Consider the following 25,614-nt stretch of genomic DNA (forward strand, 5'->3'; position numbering starts at 1 on the left):
AAATGGTCAACTGTATAACTTGTGATAAGGAAGAAGCTTCAACATTTGTAAAGCACTTTGTTGGTAACTTTATAATAAAGAAATTTTCCATTAAAATGAGTCCTTCTTTTTTCCTAAGTTGTAATTGTCTGTTTTTATTATCGGCTTCTCCAAATAAATTATCGTTGACTTCCAGGGACTTAATCACATCTTACTTCTCTTGATTCCTAACATTTCATAGAATGAAGAACATATAAAACATTTTTAAAAATGTTTATAAGTATAAAGCTTTAGCTTTCTGCATTTTACATTAGTTGGTCTAACCACTCATTTTGCTATTTAAATAGATGTCACTTGTATATGTTAGATGTTAAGTTAGGTTAGCTAACTGAAGGAAAAAAAACTTGAGAGATTTTAACTGTTGTGTAAGTACGATGAAATGTAATAGTAATAGTATAAGAATTATTTGGCAATGTGCATAAGCAGTAGTCTGAGATGCATAATTTTGCTAACAAAATTATGTGAGGTGTAAATATTAAATATTTCTATCAAAAACTACCAGGATGATGCCCAAAATCAAAATATGGGTTATTAAAGTCACAACAAAATAAACAACAAAAAGTACTCCATAAATCTCTGTCATTTCATGTTATCAAAAAGAAAAAAAAATCACATCTAGATTGCTGACATGTCTTTAAAATAATTGGAGGCTGTCAATATTAAATTACTCAAAAGCACCCTCTAGTGGCAAAAAAGCAATTCACATATAAGCCAAGCAAGCAAAGTTGTATAGAAATGAGTATTGTGACAATAATATTTAACTGAAAATGTTCTAAATGAAAATAAAAATGTGTGGCTAGCATCAATTTTGTTTTAATGATTCTCAACTGCTCTGTTCAATAATACTGTCAATCAGAAAAATCAACCTTAGTACTAAAAATATACTTACCATATAAAACTAAAAATATACTTACCATTTAAAATGCATATACCTGCATTGCAAATAAAGACACAAGAGTTCTGCTGGTGCTTTGTAGCTATGTATCTATTCCACTGAGCTTCTACTCATGGTAGAAGTTTTCAACTCTAGCCTAAGGAAAACTGAGTTCAAATTAAATATGTCTCATCTGATCATATTTCTACTAGACACAACACCTGTTTAAAATGTTAAATATGATGGTCGAATCACAAAGCATTCATCACAAATATTTTTTGCCTTTGAATTGTATATTACGTAATTACAAATATCCAAGTTTCCTATCAACCTTGACTTCTCTGTTTTCAACTGCTAAATTTTATTGGCTCTAATGTTTCTATGCTTTAAAAATCTTGTGAAGAAACATATTCTGTAATACTTTGAAATCATAAAACACTTCAATTCAATAAAATAGTAATAACTTTCTTGAAAAGCTGATGGGACCAAAAAAACTGCCAATGAAAACTGTTTTCTCTTTGAAAAGCCTGTGTTTCAACTTTGAATATTTTCTTTATATTTCAGTACATTTCCATCTTTTTACCTGTGTCTAGATAAAAGAAAAGACATCAATGATAATCAACTAGCATTTTTTGCTTCATGTCTTTATTGAATAGGTTCAAACGTGAAGACATTATTTGTAATAAAAAACAGAGTGAACAAGACACAACAGCAGCCATAATAATCTTACTTTTTCAAGCTAGTAACTTCCAGAATAACATAAAAGCAATTTTTACAATTTTAATTTAGGCTTACAGTCATTTTTTTTTTAATTCTACCACACTGGCAAATACTTAGGAAAATAAATAAAAATAAAATAAATGATGCATAGATCTAGGAAAATTTCTTAAAATCTGAACTATTGCACAATAAATCAATGTGAGAATAATATATGCAAGTAATATAAAAATGCATTTAAATACATTGCATCAACATGTTTTATAATTCATAAATATATTTCACCTACTTACTGTTTATAATAATCTCTGGATTCTAGAATTGGATGATTTCTTAACAACTCATTCCTATGTAGTACATTATAACATTTACTTGCTACTGTGAGAAACAAACATGTGCCACTTTGTTTAAGCTCATTTACCTACCCCCTTTCTTGAGCAGACAAAAATTACGTGGTCTTTGAAAATCTACTTGAAGGAAAATAGTGCTCAATCCTCAGCAAAACAAAAGTTTAAAGTTCTTCTTCATATGATTTATAACAATTAGAACAGAAGAACATAAACTATTGAAATGCAATCCTAATACGTACATTATTCTCCCAAATTTATTACAGCTTATTCTAGTTGATGCACCCTTTCTTTTGACCAATATGACTGAATAAAGACAACCAAGAAAAAAATTAGTAGAAAGTCAGGAAAGAAATTATAAGGTAAACAATTCCACTAACTCTGAGTTATCCCCCGCCCAAATGAAAAACAAAATTAAAAAACTAATGAATAAAATTATAAAGTATAAACACATTGCAGAGAAAGTTATAAGCCACAAATTTCTACACTGATCCTTACAGTTGATCAGAATCATAAATAAGAGGCTAGAAATTGCCTGTTAAAGATTTACTTGTACCTTTGTAAGATCAAGGCTCTTTCAGGTTTGACACAACAGAAATGACTACTGAATTACTGAATATGGCTGTACAAGCAATCAAGGACATCTACTACTAAATACTATGTTACACCGAAAGTGACAATGATTAAAAGCCCTATTTTAGTCAAAGTTAAAGAGAATGTATAATTAATTTTTTGTGAATGTTTAATTACATAACAAAACAGCCATTCATTAAAGCAATACATTTTCAGTGGCTTTTTATGGTGATGTAAATGGTGTTTCAGCATTAAACACTAAAAAGAAAATGTGAGTAGGAAAAATTAGATATTCCCTTAACTTACTCATAACTACATCTAACTATACTTCAAGTGACTAAAATTCAAATACTTTTTATCTGCATGCCCTGCACTATTATTGAAACTACTATTTATTAGGTAAGATGGTTTGCTTTAAAACCCACTGTAATAATTTCTTCTGAATTCAAATACATAGAAATAAACACAGGATTCTGCAAGGAATTTTGTGCATCTTATATTAAATAATTACATTTACAAAGTTTGCAAAAATGAAGCTGAAGTTGTCAATTAAAACTACTCTTCAGACATGAGATTGTGGAAAAGAAAGAAAAAAAGTTAAATTTGAAGACAAAAGTAGAAAGGATATATGCTCAACTAATACACACTGAGCACACTGATTTAAAAAAAAATCATTAAGCTCTAACTAGAATAAGATACATTTGTATTTTCAGCCTTGTGTCTCTGAAAAGAAAATTGCATAATTACATTTTAAAGAATGAGTAAAGATCTCTAAATTATATAATCAATAATATTCCGAATAAAGGACAACATAGACCTGTAGGGGTTTTTTCCTTTTTAAAGTATTTATAAATTTGTTAAAGAGCTCTACAGAAAAATGACCTACATAACTAACTGAAACTAAAAATATTCTCTTCGGTTCCAAAATTCCAAGCATCCCATCCTGCAATGATACTATCTGAAAATAGGCACCAATAATAAAAATGTTTATTCTGATTTTTCTCTCAAGCAATGACCATCCTAAAGCTTGACGGGCTAACAAGCACTAGCGTTCGAGAGCCCGGGGAGGTATGCTTCATGTGCTTTAACAACAGCAAAAAACAACACCAAACGTAATGATTCCACTTGAAGTTACTTTCTGACCTATGATACGTGATTATTTCCTTGAATGGCACGGTCTGGGTTATCAGGTATTTATTATGTACAGTATATACACACACCTACACACATACATTAAACAGCCAAAGGATTATGCTCCAAAAATTGTTGAAAAAAGTATTTTGAATAATTTTAGCACAAAGTCACTTAGAGGAAGTGCTCTAGATGTCCCAGCAGTGAGTCGTAAATCTGGACTTAGCTCTTTTTCTTTGTGGATTCTGTTCACAGAACCATTCTTCGAACGCCACATTCACAGCAGAACTTTGCCCATTCTACTGGGTATTTAGTCCCACACTCGTGGCAGAATTTTGATAAGTGTCCTGTTGAATTTCCTTCAATGCCTTTAATGTTTCCGCCATTAAGTGAAGATACATAGTCTCCATCTGGCCTGGAGAGGGACCGAAAAAAAAGCAGAAACACAAAGTTCATGTCAGTAGTTTTTAACCCATAACCCTTGGGAAAGAGAACATAATAGTAAATATAACTAAAGCTTGCTTAATCTCATAGTTAATATTCTTCTAGTTCAGATTAAAAAAGAATCACAAATGAACTCGTTTACAAAACAGAAACAGACTCACACACATAGAAAACAAACTTATGTTTACAGGGGAGGGGGAGGGAGGGATAAACTGGGAGTTTGGGATTGGCAGATACAAACTATGTACAGAATAGACAAACAGCAAGGTCCTACTGTAGAGCACAGGGAACTGTATTCAATGGCTGGTAGTAACCTATAATGGAAAATAATATGAAAAGAAATGTATGTGTGTCATTGTAAACTATACTTCAATTAAAACAAACAAAAAAAAGAATTCATGGGGTCTTTTTCTAATCACTCCATCATGATCCACTATTCTATTTAGTTACTCTTGAATCAGTATCACACTTTCTTAATTACTATAGCTTCATAAATCATCCATGCATTCTTCTTTAACTTGCCCTAGCTAAGTTCATATGAAAAGAACTTCTCAGGATTCATATATTTTGCTTGAAAATTGCACTGAATTTATGCACTGATTTAAGGGATAATAGATAGCTTTACAAAAAGTTTCATAATATTGAATTTTCTATTTTATAAAGAAGGTACATTTTTACTTAGGTTTCACCATCTTTGAAGTTGTGTCATTCTCTCTATCAAAATTAAAGTTCTTGCTTGGTTTTCAGTTTTATTCCTGTGCACCCTGAATCTGTGTGTATCTGTGCATGGGTATTTCTAAAAACTGCATTTTCTGTTTGTTGCTGATAGACTGCAATAACTTTCAATATACTAATAACAAAACCAGTGAATTTACTAAAAGACAATTATATTTATTCATTCATTTTTTTGGATATTCTAAATATGATCATATTATATATAAGTTTTGTGTCCTTTCCATGTCTTGTAATTTTAATGTTTTTTTTCTTACTAGTTAGGTTAAAATAGAAATGATTATAGCTGACATTCTTGTGCTATTTCTGTTTTGACAGAAAACGCTTCTTTTATTCACCACCAAATATGAAGACTGATGTAGGGTTCTAGTAAATCTAGTGTTCTTGGCAATTTCTTCTATTCCTAATTTTCTAAGCTCTTCTTTTAAATTAAAAATAGGTGGTAAATCATGTGTGTGTATACATATATAAAAACTGACCAATTTTTTTAATCCTTTAATCTGTTGATGTGATTAAGTTATATTAACACTTTCTGAAATTAAATCAATTTTATTTTCTGTGATAAATCTAGAGAGTCATGAATTTCATGTTTGTGGATTGGGTCTGCTAAAATTCTTAGAGATTTTATGCATTTTTTCAAGTTTATAAGTAGGACTGATCATAATTTTACATTCTCTTATTAGTCTGGGTATCAAAGTTTCCTAACCTTTGAAAAGAAGTTGAAGAATGTTGTTTTTCACTTCCTTCCCCCCGGAAAAGTTTAATTACTGAATCAATTTCTTCAATGATCATAATTTCAAGTTTGTTTGAAATCAGGTTTTGTAAGTTATCTTTTTCTAGGAAATCATGCGTTTCATCTAAGTTTCAAATTACTGGCATGATGTTCTTGTAATTTTAAATCTCTGCTGTGTCTGCAGTTACATTTCTCTTTTCATTCTGCATATTATTTGCATCTTCTCCCAAACCAAATTTTTTGCTTTGTTAGTCCTCCTCATGTATTATTCATTCACTTATTTAAAAAAATATTTACTGAGAGCCTAGTTTCTGTCAAGTACTCCTCCTGATCCTAGAGTTAGAGCCGTACAAAACAGATTAAACTCCTTGTGCTTAGGGAGCTTACTGTTTTATGGAGAAGACAAAACACAGCATAAATAACATATACAGCATGTCAGCTAGCAAACAATAAAGCAAAGGGGACACAGTACAGGGTGGCAGTGAGATTGTTCAGAGCCCTGAGGACTGCAACACAGGGGACGAAGGATGAAAGAAGAGTCTGCAGCATGTAGTGACGACTAAGTAAATTAGAACAAAGGGCCTGGCAAAATTCAACTTGATGACAGTAGTGATGAGCAGGGAAGTTAAAGGTGAAGTATCACAAAGAACTCTGAAGTTCCCTCTCTACTCCTGCCAACAACGATGCAGAGGCCAAGATTCAGAGTGCTCTAATCAGGATCTCTAGCAGCTGCTGGGCACCATATTGGAGGAAGCTCCCATTGACCACCAGGTTTTTCCTTAATGCTGTTATAATCTTTTTATTTCATTAATTTCTGTTTTATCTTTACTATTTCATGTACTCAGTACTAATTTAGATTTACTTATTTGTCAACTTCGTTGCTCACCAGTCCTTCTTGCAAAATTCCACCTCTTTTGGACACTTTCCTCTTTTCTAAGGTACACTCTTTGAATGGTCTTTTAGTCATGGTCTACAGATGATAAATTTTCTCAATATTTTTTTGTCTGAAAATGGCTTTATTTCATTCTCATTCTTTGATAGTTTAGGTCACTGGTTCACAAGTGATGTCCTCAATCTGGCAGCATCAGCATTATCTGAAACTTACTATCAATGCAAAACCTTGTGCCCCATTCGAGACTCACTGAGTGAGAAATCCTTGAGTGAGGCCAACAAGCTGTGTTAAAATTAGTGCTCTGGGTGATTCTGATGCACAGTAAAGTTGGAGAACCACTGGTTCAGTTGGTATACAATCAAAGGTCAGCAGTTAACTTCCCTCAACACCCTGAATGTGCTGATTCCACTGTCTTTGGCTCCACAAGTGAGCTGTGTACTAGCCGGGGGATCCTCACATTGTCTAAGTAATATTCTTTCCCTGTGGCTGCTTTTAAGATCTTCTCACAGTCTGTCTTCCCAAGTTTCATTACAGTTCCATCTATATGTTGTTTTCATTTTATTCATCCTGCTTGGGATTGTTGTTCTTTGATTTTGAGAACTTGTGTTTTTCATTAATCCTGGATTATTTTCAGGTATAAATTATTCAAAAATGCTGTCTCTCACTCGATTTTCTTCTTTTGACCCCTGATTCAACAATCTTAGACTTTAAAAATTAAAAATCTCCCTCACATCTCCCTTCTCTCTTGGGACTCCACTCTAGATAATGCCTTTAAATCTATCCTTTAGCTTATTTCTCTCTTCTTCAGCTGTGTCTAATCTACAATTTAAACACTATATTTTGAGTTTTTTCCTTATATTGAGTTCTGTTTGGTTCTTTTGTAAAGATGCTCTAATCTTTTTGTGATGGTATATTGTCACAGAGACTTCAATTCCCTCTCTTTTTTCTTTATATACTTTAAACTGACTTACTTTATAAGATTTATCTGATGATTTCAATATCTAAAGTCATGGGTACTTGTGTTTTTTTTTTTTGCTCTCACTTATGACTGCTTATTTCTTCAAATAGTTTGAAGTTTCCATGTGTGATTTATAATTTAGAATTGTGAGCTCACATTTGCTCACTGTGAGAATCAGGAAGTCTAGGTTAAGGGTATTTCACACCAAAGATGATTTGCTTTGGTTTTGCTTTTACAGGCTCCAAGGGAACACCTAATCAAAAGTATCTTTTTTTTTTTTTCAGTTAAGAATTTCTTAGAATATGCAGATACTGTACTTTTAAACCTTACACTTCCGTGCAGGTGAGCCTATAGTTAATCAATTATCAGCGGGAATTCTCGCATCCCTCTGAGCCATGCTAAGATAGACAAGTCTTCTTGGGTCTCTTTTCCTGGTTAGTGGATTTTTTTTTTCTAATCCACCCTTTCACTGAGAGATGACCCTCTGAATACTATGACAGAAGGATTAACACAACCTTTTCCACTTTTCTGTGGACCTATTTGACCTTGGGAAAACTCCCTAGCTCTGTTTAATGAAAATCCAACACAGGTGAAATGTCAGTTTCTAGGCAACAGCACTTATAAGCGGTCCACTGAAACTAGACATGGCCCTCAGGACAACCGGGAAGCTATGCCTATGGAACTGTTATAAGAGATACTGCTTCCCTTTGGGGACAAAGGATTGCTAATTAAACTGTCCCTACACCCACCTATGAGATCTTGCTCTCTCATACCTAAGCTGTCAGCTGGACAGCTAAGGAAGATGAGCTCCAGGACTGCTGCAAGGGCTCCCATGAAAGAGAAAACACCTGATGCTGCCCTGCTATCATCCCACATTTCCTGTAAATATTTCCAATGACAAAAGTAATGTACCATCATATGAGTATCTCTGGCCAAGCTTAAGACCCCTTGCTGAGCACTGCAACAACCCTGGCTTAGAGCAAGAGGCAAGGTGAGGAAGGGAAGGGAAAGTTGAGTTTTTGACACTGCATTTCTGTACCAGAAATTAATTCTTCTCTTCCACAATGACATTAAAACCCAAGCCTCTGCACAGTGAAAATTACTGAAAACCTCAAAAGCAACTGCAGTGTCACAGTTAAAATACCAATTTGATCTCTACCTTCCTTTATATTTTTATTCTGTGGCAGTTACCCTTACTTTCCTGAGAGCTAAGATATACGTTAAAAAAGATACTTGTTCTTTTCAATACAACATTTCTAGATGTTTTAGGTGGAAGGGTTATCCAGGAAATGCAATCTACCATACCTTCAGAAAAATAAATCTCTTGAGATTTCTCCATGTTATGATTATAATTATTTCTGTCTGGAATGAGGGTAGAGTATAAGTCAAGTGAATAAGGCTCAGGGCTTCCCATCACATATAAACCATTGAAAAAGAAAAAGAAAAACAAAAACAAAAGAATAACCCAAACTTATTTTTTTTAATGTGATGTTTTGCTCCAGCCTGTTGACACTTCTTTTGTCTACTTCTTTGGAAAGATAAAATAATCCTTTTATTTAAGCATATGTATTTATTAAGTTTTCCATTTTATAATAGAATGCTAACCCTATACTCAGCATTGATTCAAATCACATGGCTCCACACGTATTCAGTAACATAGTAGAGCCACACTCCAGGACTCCAAGAAACCTAAGTTCACTTCTTTGATATTCAATGTATCAAAATCTCAGGTGAAACAAACAGCATTTATTAAAAACACCTAGCTGAAAAAACAGCAATTCACCAGTTCCTCTATAGTTCTCATTTTATGCATAAGCAACACCCTTAAAACTTTTTAAATGGCAGATGCCCAGATCCCACTCTCCAAGCCAAAGAAATCAAAATTTCTGGGAGGAACCTCAACATATTCATTTTTAGAAAGCTCCACAGATGCTTCTTTCTAATGAGCAACTGAAGCTTGAGATCTACCATCTTAGATACTTGAAAAATCTGTCCCTGGATGAAATCTGAATAATGGATAGCTGTATATGTTATATACTTATAACAAAAGCAGACAATATACATATAGTTATACATAACACACCCACATTACAACTGTTTTTAGTGAATCATAGGATATCATGTTGTAGGCCTGCATCGAAGGCATCCTAAAAAAAAAAATTAACTAGGAAATCTATTGCCATATTTAGCATGGATTCAGTAGGGATGCTAATTAAGAAATTATCCATTAAATTATCCAGTGCTTCCTTATGAGAAATCACAGGAGAAATTTTGGGGCCTCAAGACTAGTTGTACTTTTAGAAAGAAAGAGATTTATTTTTTTGTTTCAGACATCATGAATCATGTAACTAAGTACTTCTATCTTCTCTTGTAAATTGGCTGCCAATTTTTGGCCCAGGGCTCATCTATCTGCAGGGCTCATGACAGATATTTTTGTGGACTAATCAAACTCCTTTTTTCACTGTTTCTTTTAATTCTTGTCTTTCCTTTTCCTATTCTTCTTTCATTAAAAAAAAATTATCTCACTATACATCATGGCCTTCCGTATCTTTCCTTAAAACTTTTTCAAATAAGATGGGATACATATAAAAAAATAAATAACTGGAACGATTTCATTATATGCTTAAAAATAGAGTGAATGTTGAAGTTGTGCAAATATTGTCACAGAATAGAAACAGAAGTACATGGATAATCACAATTTCAGCAGGGGAGTTTAAATGTATTAAAATGAGGCTGAAAATTATAATAGCAGTGGTATAAAGGGTCTATTATTCAATTTGTAAAGGTAAAAATAATCATGTTGTAGTTAAAATTAAGACATAAAAAACACCAAATGCATCTAGTGGAACTGAACAAATTGTCCCTGAGCATTTACCATAAAACTTACAAGTACAAGAAAACATTATTTATGTCCAAACTATTTCTTTAATGTATAATGTAAAAGCCAAATTAAATAATATAGCAAAGGAAATATTTGATTTTCTATGAATGGCCTGATAGAAATTTTTGTATATGTCCCTTGGAAAACTGCATAACACTCATTTTTATTTATTATAATATCAGAGCTAAATATACCTGGTCATGTAGTTCTCCGTATATGTTTTCCTTTTGCTTGTAAGCACACCTGAGGCAGGATTTCGAGCCAAACTAGGTGGTGTGGAATTTCGAGGTTTGATGTTAGCTCTAGAAGAGAGAAAGAGAGGCCATAATGAAAAAACTATTGAATAGTAAGCATTTATTTCTCAAATTGCTTATTTGCGTGACTAGAAAAATAATTAGAAGCTGTAGAGAAGTAAGTTCAAAAGATTAAAATCCAAATAATTATTTCAAATCTGAAATCCTTAATACCAAGGATAAACCAAAGCATTCTGCATTTAGTAACGGTGCCTGGGGCAAAAAATCACTGAAACATGTATATGTTCTTTACACGAAATTTATAAGTTAATCATTCTAAAAGCCTTCAAATTTAAGTTTAAATATATAGTTTTCTCAAAATAGAAATGTGTTTGTTCAGTGCCTATGAATAACTGTTAAATAATAATGTGAAGCATACGAAATGTGGTTAAAAAATTAGCTAACCATTTTAAGAGGATAATATTCTATTTATGAAAGTCTGTTCTTGGAAACAGCAACTAAAATAAGTGGGTTAATATAATTTTGCCTTTAAAGATTTCATTTCACCAACTATACAGCCTGGGCTATTTGTTATCAGTAAAGAGTTTTGGTTGGATCATCACTGAATTCCCTTTCTGAAACTTCAGGAATCAAAGAAAGCTTAGATGGCTATATGATGGTCTAATGGTAAAAGTAAAGGCTTTGGAATTCAGATGAATCTGGGTTCAAATCCCAATTGCTCTCTGAGTCCAATTTCCCTCATTTATAAAATGTGACCATCATCATTATCTTATAGGAAGTCAGATATATAAACTGTAATTTATATAAACATTTAGCATAGTTGATTATGATGATGGTAATACTATTATTACTACTATGGCTATTGCTACTACAAGTTAACATTTATATAAAAGTGCTTACTACATGTGGTAGAGCTACATTTCTCTTTCATGTAAAATTTATTTAATCCTCATAATAATCCTATGAAGTAGGAAGGATTACTAATTCCATTTACAAATGTGCCAACTGAGGAAGAGTAGTTAAGTAACTTACTCAAGGGGACACAGCTAGTATGTTGCAGAACCAGGGGTCAGATGTTCAATAAAATGTTAGTTCCCTTCCCCTCTTTAGAAATTTCGTCAACTCTTCATTTCAGAGATAATCAATGTTGTGTTATATGAACAATCAGAATACTTTAAAAAATTCCTTTAGATTGGAAGTTCTCAAACTTTTGCTGAAAATCTTCCTTCTCTACTTACATAGCAAAGTTAAAGACCTACCTCCCACATACAGGCAGGTAATAACATCTACTATTTTTCGAGCTGCAGTTACATGCCAAATACGATGCTAAGTACTATACCTATTTTGCTTTGTTTAATCTTCACAAAAATCTCAGAAGATAACACTCCCATTTTAAAGTTGAAGAGACTCATATTCAGACAGACTAAGTAAACTGCAAAACTATTACATGGCTAGAGTATTTGAACTTGAATTTAGGTGGGTCTTTTTACAAATCTTATTTTCAATACTCAATACTGTCACTCAAAGGGAGGCTCCCTTGAATAGTTACTTTAAATTATTTCTAAACTTGGACAGGAATCATCCTGATGCATGGATGAGTTACCCTGGACCGCTTCAAGAAATGGCCTTCAAATGATCACTACAAGTCCATCCATGAGGTATTCCTACTCTACTTTTACACAGCCCTGCTAGGGATGTTTCAGAACTGCCATGTGCCTTTTTAGGAATTCAATCTCTAAAAATTCATTGGAAGAACGGCAGTTCTTCCCGTAAGAGTCATAAGAGGAATGGGAAGCACTTTTTTTTTTTTTGGCTATAGAACAGTCTTGTTAGAAATCCTATCACCTTCACATAATGTGTACATGAGATATATAGAAAATACACTGGGATTTCAAAATTATAGAATAGATAAGCAAGATGATACTGTATAGCACAGGGAAATATATACAAGACCTTATGGCAGCTCACAGAGAAAAAAATGTGACAATGAATATATATATTCACGTATAACTGAAAAATTGTGCTCTACACTGGAATTTGACACAACATTGTAAAATGATTATAAATCAATAAAAAATGTTAAAAAAATACAAACACACCCACACATATACACACACAATTTATCAATAAAGTTATTCAAATAATTAGAAAATTATTTTAAAAATTAAAGAAAAATATGATTATCAACAACAGCTGCAATTATTAAATGCCTGTCATGTATTTTTAGTAACATCCGCTATGAGGTGAAATCAGCATGACAAGAACCATCCTTAAGAGACTGGGTAGAACTGTTTTGATCAGTACTTAAAACACATGGCCCTAGTCTCACATGGTCAACACATTTTTCTTTCTGGCCAGAGTCTGAAAAGTGCTACTCTTACTATGTGTCTATAATCAGCCTGCTATACAGTTCAAACAATAATAAAAGGAGGTTTAATTTTGGAATTGTACTTTATCCTAATGGCTAATCAATGTTTCTTTGAGATCTGCTTCAGAGGGTACAGACAGCAGTAGTAGTACAAAGAAAAATGGCCCAGGGCACAAATTCTTCCTCCTAGGATTTATCACTAACTACTTAAAAATAACACATGATGGCTGCTAACATATTAAAGACTTTTCCCAACTTTGTTTTATTGTATATCTAGTTAAATATATTATTTATTGGTAAGAATAGGCCTTGGTTTAAAAGTTAACCAAGGGAACTCTATTTAATAACATTTTTCAATTTTAGTAAGTAATTTAATTTATTAGATCCTAATTTCATCATTTTAAAATGAGAAGGCTAGACTTGGTTTTGGGGCCCAAACTAGTAAAGCTCGAAGACGTACTTGGAAGTTCCAAGACTGCCACTGCCACTCTAGCCTCTCTTCACAGTTTGCTGGGCCAGCATGAAGATGGGTGTCTGCCTGGCAGTGTCATGTCCTTTACCTGCTTTATGTGGAATTTGTAACCATCTAACAAAAAGACTGAAGATCCCTGAGTTGAATGCTTTCTAAGATCTTTTTTCCCTGCTTTTTTATATTACTCATCGTCTGTTTAACTAAAAGATAATCTAGCAATATTATACATTATATATGGCATAATATACCCTATACTCTTCTTTTTAAAAATATTACTCCAAAAAAAAAGCTTCATAAAAGTAACTATTGAAGGTGACTTCTATTTCAATCCTCTAAAAATTAAAATTAATGGATTAAAATGTACTCTTTAAAAACAGATTTAGTACAATAGAAATGCTCATCAAAAATTAAAGTGTTATAAGTCCTAGAAGATTATTTAGCACTTATTGGCTTAAAAATGATGAAATAAAAAAAAATTTAAGTATAGGAATGTACAAATTTATAGGATTCCATTATATAAAGTCTTTAAGGAAATATCTGAAAAAGATTAGCTATACTGCGTTACAAATACTTACTTGTAAATGGGTAATAACTCATGTCTTTTGATGGCACTGTCTGATTTTGTATCACTGTCATACAACCTTTGCACATGTCTTCCAGTTCGAAGTGGAGGGCCTAACTTGTCCATCTTACTATTAAAATATATAAAGGTGTACCCCATAAGGAGAATGCTACTGTTTGTGTCTTTATATTAAAAAAAAATTTAAGACATTATTTTGGTTCATCAGAAATCTACCCACCAAGCTCTTAATTATCTGACTACCAGAGTAAGGACTGATGTCAAAAAGAATCCTCAGATAATTCATACAATGTCTGTTATTAGATATGAAAATTCTGACTATGAAGGCCACCCTGCCAGTTTCGATAAACATCCAAATAAGTTCCACATTTACACAGAGCAGGACAACGGAATCAACAACAACAACACAAACTTAAGAAGGGCAACAACTGTTTCAAATAAAATTTATGCAGCTAGAGTTGAACTAAAAGTTGTTATTCTGCTAAATAAAAGACAGATTTGATGTTTGTTCTCATGGAGCTCACTTAATCCAATTTTCCCCTTCCCTAAATTCACAGAACTTTTCTCTTTTTCCTTCTTTATTATTTCATGACTTTTTCCACATTTAAAAATTCCAACTATAAAATAAGAAATCAACTAATACATATTATTATTTTTATCCCTGTCTGACTTTCTAACAAAGAATAACTATTTCTGAAATTTATCCAGAGAAATGTAAAACACGATCCTATGTGAAAAACATGGATGGCCATTCTGAAAAATCACAAGTCAAAATGTTAAGCGGACATGCCATCTGAAGCTTTCTAATTTTTTTTTAACCAAAAGCATAAAGGATCTCCATCTAGAAGATAACAGAAAAAACTGCAGGATTGCAGAGATTTCTTTGTTTTATATCAACGAAATAATATATATTACGACCAACCAATATCCATTCATAGTAGGTAGCAGGAAAAATTAATAAATTAGAGCTACCTTAAATGACACATCATTGCTTGATAATTTAAAAAGTATACTCGTTTTAAGGGGTGCTTGCTTACTCACTGAAATCCTGAGCACCCACTATACGTATCAGGCACTGTGCGACATTCAGGGAATATTGTGGTAAGACAGACAGACCCGATGCCTGTTCTTATAAGAGAGTGTAGTGTCTAAAAAGAATCTGATCATTTCTCTAAATAAGTATCTATAAGGAGGGACACGTTTTACCCACTATTCGTTCCTTCAGTATCCTACACACAGCAGGTATTTTGTTGTAAAAATTGACATTAATACTTCGCTGGTGGAGGTGCTTATATTAGATGGTGTTTACATTAGGTGCTTACATCACATTATTTAAAATATTTTAAATGCCTCCATTAAATATATACATATACATAACAAAAATTTCTAAAATGTTTGAGATTAAATTTTATAGGTTTTATTTGTGAAAGATTACCAGAAAATTCACCTATTTAGAATTTTATTTAATAAATCAGATTTTTGTTTGACTTACTTAACAGTAATCAAAATATTAGTAATCCAAAGATTTATTGTTCCAAATAGCGTTTATCTTATAAAAGAAATCTGTGGATTTGGAAAAAGAAATAAAGATCTTACTTTCTCAGAAAAAAGAGCTATTGAAATTAAAATTTAGAAAATTTTAAAATTTGGAAGTATTTAAAAAAATCAATTCCTTTAATATGATAAGAACTACTAAAATCTTACAAATAATACAACAAAGGAGATGGACAAAATCTAATAAAAATCTAAAGGTAATTGTCTAGTGGAAACATTACATATTTACCATATATAAGAGAATTGATACTATTTTCAGATTTCAAAAACCTAATTAAAAGGCAGGTTCCAATGATGATTTTACTGTATTACATACCCGTGTTATGAAATTCAACTCAATTGATCTACCTATGTATATGTATGTGTACACACACACACACACACACACACACACAATTCAAATGTTACTTAGGCTGAATGTTAGTAAATATTGTTACTAAGCTCAAATCACCTGAACTTACGTTCTGCTATAATTTGTTACCATTATGCTATCATCAAGGTCTAACCATACAAAAACAAAATTAAAAATCTCAATAATGTAATCAAGATCATATAATATCTAAATTTATGTTACATAAATACATTTTATATAATTTTAATGATAATTTTAATACAAACATATTTATATATAAGTTTTAATTTACATTCCTTTTAAGTAGTTTTATATATAAAATCTTGATTATATGTTGTTTAGATACCATGAAATTACAGTCAATGTTGGGGTAATTAATTTTAAAATTATCCTGGGACCTAATTAAACTTAAAAGCTTTTGCACAGCAAAGGAAACCATCAACAAAACAAAGACAACCTACTGAATGGAAGAAAATATTTGCAAGTGATATGATCTATAAGGCATTAATTTCCAACATATATAAATAGTGGATACAACTCAACATCAAAAAAATAAACAACTCAATTAAAAAATGGGTAGAAGACCTGAATAGACATTTTTCTAAAGAAGACATACAGATGGCCAACAGGCACAGGAAAAGATGCTCAATACTGTTAATCATCAGAGAAATGCAAATTAAAACCACAATTATTTCTTCCAAGATGCAGGGCCTCCCACTGTGTGCTGAGGAAGTTACTGCAACCCCTATCTCCACTCAAAAGAAAGAAAAACCACAGTTAGGTACCACTTCATATCTGCCTAAATGGCTATCATCAAAAAGACCACAAATAATAATGCTGATGAGGATGCGGAAAAAAAGGTAATACTCGTAACACTGTTGGTGGGAATGTAAATTGGTGCAGCCACTGTGGAAAGTAGTAGGGAGGGTCCTCAAAAATCCAAAAACAGAACTACCATACGATCCAACAACTCCACTCCTGGGGATATATTTTTAAAAAATTGTGAAAACACTCATTTGAAAAGATGCATGCACCTTTGTTCACAGTAGCATTATTTACAATTGCCAAAATAGGGAAGAAACATAAGTGGCCATTAACAGATGAATAAATAAAGAAGATGTGAGATACACACACACACACACACACACACACACACACACTACACACAAAATAGAATACTTCTCAGCCATAATAAAGATATTTTGCCATTTGGAATAACATGGATGAACTTGGAGGTTATTATGCTAAGTGAAGTAAGACAAAGAAAGACAAATACTGCATGATAACACTTATATGTGGAATCTAAAAAAAAATGAAATAAAGTGATAAATATAACAAAAAAGGAAAAGACTCACAGATATAGAGAACAAACTAGTGGTTACCAGTGAGGAGAAGGAAGGAAGGAAGGGCAAGATAGGCACAGGGAATTAAGAGGTACAACCTGTTATGCATAAAACAAGTTACAAGGATATATCGTACAACATGGGGACTACAGCCAATATTTTACAGTAACTATAAATGGACTATAACCTTTAAACATTGTGAATCACTAGTTTTGTACCTGAAACTTATATAATATTTTACATCAACTATACCTTACCAAAAAATTAAAAATAATCATTTATGAAAGAAGACCTTTCAAATACTTAAATCTTTCCATAAACTATCTCAGATCATATGTATAACAGACCATTTCTTATGTACCATGTTCGTATATACATTTTAGTGAACATGAACACTTCCTTGCTTCCATCTCCTTTTCTATTGAACCCCTTCTTTTCTGTCCCTCAAGCTTCAGCAGCACTAAAGGTAAATCAAAGAATCAACAAGATAAAGGAATATTTGGAAAGAGATTGAAATTTTTACAAAAATGGTGACATATTTTCAAAAGGAATATAAAGTTTTATACCCAACTGACTGCTCTTCGGTTGAAATTTCTTCACTATGTCTTTCTTGGTCTTGCAAAACCTTCAGTAACTGATTTAAGGATGTGAATAAAATGAGTACAGGAACTAGGAAGCCTCTGTCTATTACATGTTTTGCCCTGTCCTCAGAGGCCTTACATGTTTTAGGATATGAAAAAAAAAATCACCTTTGTTGATTTTAATATTGAATTTATACATTATCTACATCTGGGGTTACTCTGACAATAAATTTTGGGAAAGTACAATGAAAAATCTACCTTATTAAGTATTTTTACATTATTCACAAAGTTTGAGGACTGTAATTTCAATTTAATAGTAACCATTACAAAACTATCATTATCAATGTTTTTAGAGTGCCTCTATGCTATTTTTCTTTTAAAGGGTCGAATTCAGTAATGATGATGATACACCCCACGTCTGAAAGAAACTGAGGCAGGAATAAAATCCATTCAGCAGTTAAAGTAGTCTTGTTGCTACTGAGGAAAAAAAGGAAGGTATTTTGAAGTCACCCAAGCACACCTACATAGTGTAAATTTGGTGCAGAGCAAGCAATCTGATATATAACGGAACTCTCGTATGAAATTCAAGGATAGGTCCCTAAATTGGCACTAGATCTAGTCAGTCAACATGAAAATGTAGTTGTAATAACCCCTCACTATTCTTTCAATTCAACCACAGAAATGTGTTTCAATGAATTTTTAAAAGTTAAAAAAAAAAAAAACCCTTTGGTTCTGTGGAACATTAATCTATGGCCTATCTTCCTAGATATTCCACATGACTTAAAAAAATCATTCCATCATTGGGAATAAATAAAGAATCCTTAAAACTCCTATCTTCAAACTATAAATATCTAATTCCTTCAATAACTTATTCTAAAAAAGGGAGTGGTGAACTTTTCCTACGAAAAGCCAGACAAGAAATATTTTAGGCTCTGTGAGCTATACTGTTTCTGTCATAAAGACTCAACCTTGCTACTGCAGCATGAAAACAGCCACAGACAAAGCAGAAACAATTGGGTGTGGCCATGTTCCAATAAAAACAGCTGGGCAGGATTTGGCCCTCAGGCCGTAGTTTAAAAAGATCACCTGCTCTAAAATATCAAATTTCCATACATGAGAGGATACCAGTATTTTAAGACTTGGAAAATCTAAACAAAACGTAGATTCCAATGATAATTTTTAAAATTTCACCATAATTAATGATAAGTATCACTACTTTATCCTGTATTCCTAGATAAAAATACATTACCTTTTGTCAAGCTGATCCATTTCTATAGATGATAAACTACTCAATTTTGACCTAGACTTTTAAAAGGACTATCTCTAGTAGGATGTAACTGCCGTGATATGAGTAAGATTATCTAGAAAGGAACAATAATTTGGCAGGCTTTCTAAATATTCATAGCTGAATGAGCATTTTCAGAACTATTTGGCACTGATATCAATCTATTTCTAATTTGGGATAAACAAACCCAGGGAAGGTCCTTGTTTACTGTTAATACTGTAAGAGTGAATTCTTAGAAAATAAGCCACTCAATCTTGTAGGCCTGTAACTAGCAGAGTAGGTAAAATAAAAAGATGAGTTTTGAAATAATACTGGGAAAAATTTTACCAAGTGATATTTTGTGTCTTTGTAGACATCCATAGCTATGACATTCTGAGGCACTCAAAGTTTTGAAATCTGTCATACTTCTACTTTTGATTCTAAACTCATCAATCCTATACGGATAATTTAGTATCTCAACTCCCTGGCGAAGTTAGCTTCCCTAATCCAATAGCCTAAAAATCATCGTTATCCACATAAGAAGCCAAACTCTGCAATTCTAGGTTGTTTTAGACATTTCCAGATCAATCATAAAAGACAGAGAAGTTTATAAAAATCTAAGTAATGATCCAAACAAACTACACGCATCAAAAAATGGCTTATGAGAAAAGCCTGCTTCCACTCATACAAAATATACTTAAAAACTAGACATTTCTCCTCACTTTTAATATAAAGAATGAGAAACCAACTTCATTTATTAAGAAATGTTCCTCACATGCATTGTTTCTCTAGTTTAACCACACCTACTATAGCCTATCTCCAAAGTAAACTCCCATTTTTCACAGTAACTGAACAGAAGTAAATCTCTGAAACTGGATATTTTAGCTATTGAAAATTATCAGCTGAAATATCCATTTAAGCTGGTAATTAACCATTAAGAAAACACAATTCTCAAGGCATGACTGTACACTCTCTGACGCAATTCGAGTGTGGTAATATTTATTTTAAAATGCTGTTTCATCATATTTCTAAAATCTCCTAGGAGTAAAGAAAATCATCTTTTAGCATAAGAAAACAGTTTTCCATTGGGGGTATGCCTTGCTTAAGAAAAGTTGTTAAAATCAGTTGACCCACAGATTGTGAAGTTAATTATTCAAACATGAGAATTTTTCCTAGGAAAAAGATAAATTTTTCTGTGGTATGACCCCAATAAATACTAAATATTACAGAGCACTGGTTTGTATGATTAAAGCTGACCACAATAAAAATTTTACATACCAGGCTTTAAGTAATCCCAACCTACTGAAGTGACTTCATTTTCCTAATCTCAGAGGATGCTCAATTTCTTAAACAGTACAGCTAACCAGATGTCTGAATCCTATCTTTATTCAATCCTGAATTGTCTGTCCAATAATAATACTGTCATAAAAACCACAAATAATTATCTCACCAGTACCAGAACCATGATTTGGTGATGTGCCAAAAGGTTGACAAATGAGAAATTTAATTTACTGATTCACTATTTTTTCATTTATTCACCAAAAGTTTGTGTGCCTATGCCAAACATCATACCACATTTGAGAGCTGTACCTGTAAGCAAGGCAGACACACAGAACTTTGCCATCAGAACTTCTAATCTAGCAAGGGAAACACAAATCATGACCTCAATAATTCTAAAAAAGGAACAAGTTCTGCCACTAAAGAGGCAGCCATGATTGGTTCTATTTAATATACTAATGTCCCACTTAATATAGTTAATATATCTGTCCAATAATATTGGCCAGAAGCACATACCACTACTCTCTTTCCAGTAGTTGGAAACACTCCTATAATATGTAAGGATCGTATATAGAATGGACAATTGGGACTTAAATAGTTATTTTTGACAATTTAATATTGTATGGGACAACCAAAATTTTTAAATCTTTATAGCATTGTAGCAGTGCATAACTTATGAAATTATTGTGCCCAAAGTCTTTGCTTGTTAGTGAAAACATTTTCTCCTAGATATCAAAAAATGTTGGTCAGATTTCCTTAGATCAGTTGTCAAGGTGTAAGCAGAGTTACAGAATGTTGTCAGAGTGAGACAGAGAAAAGACCTTTGAACAAAGTCTATAGTTATTTAGTGACAAAGTAGGATCTAGAAACCTAGTTTTTGAATCCACAGTCAGTAACCCTTTTCACTATACCAGCCAGCTTCACATGCCCTACTAAAATTACAGAGTGTCAGTACAACTTAATATTGCCAACTGATACAATTGATAGTCAAGGCACTAAAAATTATCAGCCTTTTAATTCATAATTGACTATAAATGAAACTATTGTTTGTAAAGCTGAAACGTATTGCTATGTCTGTACTTTAAATATCTAATCAGTCAACTCAGTAGAGAAGTGAAAAAAAAATCAAATCGGTTTTTTTAGTGCTGGAAGAAGAGAACCTTTTACTTTTCAACCACCTGTTCTACTGATAACCTGTCTCTTTCTTAAGGATAACCTGTCTCTTGGAAGCACAACAAAAGGAAAAAACATTTAACTAATCAGATCTTGTTAGTTGACCGTTTTCTTTTTCTACAACGATACTTACATTAAACTCCTTTTCAGTCTTACACTTTCTATGTAGTCCAAATTAGGAGACAAAAGGGAGCTACTCTATTGATAGATACCATTGTATATATTTCCCACATAAAAACCAAAATAACATAGATTTGAAAATAATGTGTGCTGTATTTCCTAAATCAACTTTATCAGTATCTATAAAGACATAAGGCCACATTCTAATGCTCTCGTGGCAATCCTTCAATTTTCTGATTTATCAAAGTGGAAAGTGAGTTTCTACTGGAATAAAGGGACTTCTATTAAAATCTCTAGTGCTATCAACAACTTTTCCCATATTAAAATAACTGGTGAAAGCTTAATTATGCTACTTTATTAAAAGCCATGTATATAAAACTGAAGACAGATTAAAAAGTATTTTAAAAGTATTAAACAAACAGAAAAGAACCCACAGATAATATTTCAGCATATTTTCTTTCTTGTCTACATACATTTTTATAGTTTCTATCAAAGTACACATGGAGTTTGTATCCTACATAATTTGTAACAGCAGAAGAATCTTTTTAAAATGTGTACATATTTTAGGATCATATAATATCCCTTTGGAGATTTTCATAATTTGTTATTCAAAGCAAGACATACAGGTGATTCTACTTCTTTTTCACATTATTATAAAACCATGCCAGAGGAGTCCAGCATTTAGATCCAAAGAGACTCCATTTGTATTCCACTTCCAACTCTTAAGAGCTGTGTGGCTTCGAGCATATTACTTCGCTTCTCTGATCCTCTCATCCTATGGCAGTGGGGAGGTTTTAGTAAAAATAATGTAAAATGTCTAGCACAGTGTCTGATACATGCTTAATAAATAATGGTTATTATAAAAATCATTCATATTTTAAGTCATTTCCTTAGACTAGATAGATTCCCAGAAGTAAAACCATTCAATGGAAAATATGAATGTTTTTAAGGCTCTTGCTAAACACCACCGTATTTTCTTCCAAACTGGTTATATTAATTTACACTCTCAGCAGCAGTGAGCTCCTGATCAGCAGTATGTTAAAAGACACACTTAGAAAATTAAGATTAATGAAAAAGCCAATTACCTAAACAAAATAAAATCTTAGTATCATTTATATATGCATATATATATATGAATCACCAATAAATTAAATTCAATGTAGACTTACCCTACATGAGGGGCTGCTATCCCTTTATGGGAGGGAGATAAGGTCTGAAGTTTGCTTCCCAAAAAGCTGCTAACTGAAGACACTTTACCTGAAGGAACACCTTATAATAAAAAAGGTATTAGTTTTAACAACACTCTGAAAAAGAGAAATCACGTAAAACAGAGAAACTGACCAAGAAAACAATGCTTTAGTGGCAATAAATTTTTGTGGCAATAAATAAAAACAAAAGGAACAACACACAGCAGCCTTCATTTCTAATGTCTGTATTTCTTTCTTACAACTTACATACAAATAAAGATACACTTTGGTAATCAATATCATCTTTAAACCACTAAAGATTTTTCCATTAAGGATAATTGTCAAGTTCAGAGAGGTAAATGCAGAAAAGAGGGGGAAAACACTGTGGTCAAAGAGTCAAGAAAAGAACGTGGCAGACAATTCTGAAGAGATGATACAGCAGTAACAGCATGAAGAACAGACATAGAAGCTAAAAAAAGAAAAAAAGAACTATAATATATCTAAAGTAGAAGCTATTGAAAGTTACTTTATTTTTACCCAAAGTAATTACTTACCCTCCACATTTCATCATAATTATAAATCTATTTTTAATAACCCAGAACAGACTACAATCATCATTTCCTTCTCTACCTACACTGTTTAAAGAAAACAAGTTATTTTATTGATTTCATTACCTACAACACTTTTGCTAGTGCCACTTGGCTGGGGTAGTCGTGAAGATCCTGCTGAGGTGGTTCCAGGAGAATTTGACTTTTTAAGTGCAGGTGGCTTATACTAAAATAATGAAAATAAAACATTTTATCAACATCACTTTTTGATTATGGATTGTAAACCAATATTTCAAAAGTGAACATTCCTTTAAATGAGTAATCTTTTTATTAGCTACTGAATTACCCAAATTGAGAAACTATAGATTAAAATACATCTCCTTAGAGAGAAGTTTCCCAAAATATGTTTCTTCTCAAAACTGGAGTACTAAAAGTTTGGCTCAAATGTTCCACTGCAAAAATAAACTAAGTGCAGCTTTTCCCAGTTCAAAGAAAAACAAAATAGATCAGATGGAAAAAATTTCCTCAATGTCAAGATTTTTAACACCAAACAAATAATAGAAAAACTTAGAAACATCCAGTGATGCTCACTTGGTGGTGCAGCTTTAAAAGTCAAGATTTTTCCACATTCCTGAGTGTGGTTTTATATTTCATATATTATAATCTAGCCACATTTCCTACTGATAAAAATTGGTTAGAGTATATATCAGTCTCAAGAAGTTTTACAATAGCTGCCTGATGGATTGCCCCAATGTGGAGAGAAAGAGGTAATTCTGGATTCACTAATCTCACCAGACCATGTTAGATGAATGGGATATGGACTGATAAAAGAGTATTTCAGCTTATGTTGTTTTGTTTATTTTCCTCTCCCCCTCCCACTCTCTAGAGGGATATCATCATTAATTTTATTTCACTGTATTTTATTTCAGTCAAATTTTGCTCTGTTACTGAACATGAAAGTATCTTATTGATCATTCACTCCAATATAAAGAGATGAATTTGCCCAGGGTTATACCCCAACTTAACAACAGAACAGGAATTAAGACTCATGCCACCTTAGTTCTAGCCCTTGGTTTCAACTATAAGGCAATTACTGTATTTGTAGGTGTACCTGGGCCCAATGCATTATTTAGATTGCTTTGGACTTCATGAAAAAAAACTGGTTTTAAACCTAATTTTCAAAAATCAAGTCATATTTACAACCAATAATCAGTATAAAATTTAAGATGCACTACTACCAAAAACTACTGGCTAAACACATTTTTAAGTCAAAAATGTAACTCTTCAAAATTCAGTATTTGACCTTTTATGAAAACAAATCTTGGTAAAAGGGTCATACACATATAAAAAAACCCCAAAAAACATGCCTATTTGGCACTATTATGCCAGAAACTGCAATTTTTAAAGCACTTGGAAACTAGGAAACTTTCAATAACTGTCTATCAAATGAACAAATGACTTTGGAGATGACCCATATAAAGATACTGTTTCTCTGAAAACCTAAGAGGTTTTTCTGGTTTAAAAGAGCATCTGGTTAGTGTTAGTCTCTCCCACTAAAATACCAATGAGGCTATTAGTAAAGACTTTAAAACTAGTAACTTGGAAAACAAGACCCAACAATGACTTGTGAAAATATTAGAGGCATGTCTACTAAAAAAACAGTCAATAAAACTGGATTAAGAAACAGGATTGGTGACCCACTCATATTGTGCTAATTGCCAAAGAAAAAAAAAAAAAGGAAAATGATTACCACAAATAAAAGATGCTGGTACAGCATATGACATATTGAGAGGTCAAGTTTTAGGCAGGAAGGGCCCTAGTAGCATTACATACTGGGATTTTTATGTACATATTAGGAATTACTAACCTAATGGCTTACAAACAGGAGAAAAAAACAGAATATTCCTTTCAAGAGGTGATTTGTTTTTTCCCCTCTCTTATTAGGCCTCCCACTATTTTACTCAATTTTTTAGTCAGGTTTTCTGAGATGATCAGAACCTAGCCCAACCTTACCTATCTCTTATAATATTTCCTATTACTTTCAACCAGAACTAGTTAGGTTAGTTTCCTTACTGAATTCTTATACCACTCTGAATGCCCCTTGTTTAAAACATGTTCACCTGCCTCTCAGTAACTTGCTGTTCCCCTGACCTAGATAATCTGACTCTTTACTGAGCTGTATTTTATCTATTCTACAATATCCAGCTGAAATTCTACCG

At 32.4% G+C, this 25,614-nt stretch overlaps 1 protein-coding gene across 2 annotated transcripts in view; it reads right to left on the reverse strand.

The window, feature by feature from the left end:
* Positions 1 to 1,525: 1,525 nt before the first annotated feature.
* The window catches only part of ZC2HC1A (zinc finger C2HC-type containing 1A), a 43,181-nt gene continuing 19,092 nt past the window's right edge, over positions 1,526 to 25,614 (reverse strand). Inside the window, exons 6-10 of one of the 2 annotated variants that reach the window (XM_032470093.1) lie at positions 23,522 to 23,621; positions 22,830 to 22,929; positions 13,991 to 14,107; positions 10,516 to 10,623; positions 1,526 to 4,096 (exon numbers count right to left, since the gene is read on the reverse strand). In XM_032470093.1, the coding sequence (XP_032325984.1) occupies positions 3,931 to 4,096; positions 10,516 to 10,623; positions 13,991 to 14,107; positions 22,830 to 22,929; positions 23,522 to 23,621 (591 nt within the window). In that variant the 3' untranslated portion in view covers positions 1,526 to 3,930. The remainder of the gene's footprint in view (positions 4,097 to 10,515; positions 10,624 to 13,990; positions 14,108 to 22,829; positions 22,930 to 23,521; positions 23,622 to 25,614) is intronic. The other variant, XM_032470092.1, reaches the window with a different exon arrangement.

The sequence above is a fragment of the Camelus ferus genome, chromosome 29 (assembly GCF_009834535.1).
Source record: "Camelus ferus isolate YT-003-E chromosome 29, BCGSAC_Cfer_1.0, whole genome shotgun sequence".
NCBI lineage: Eukaryota > Metazoa > Chordata > Mammalia > Artiodactyla > Camelidae > Camelus > Camelus ferus.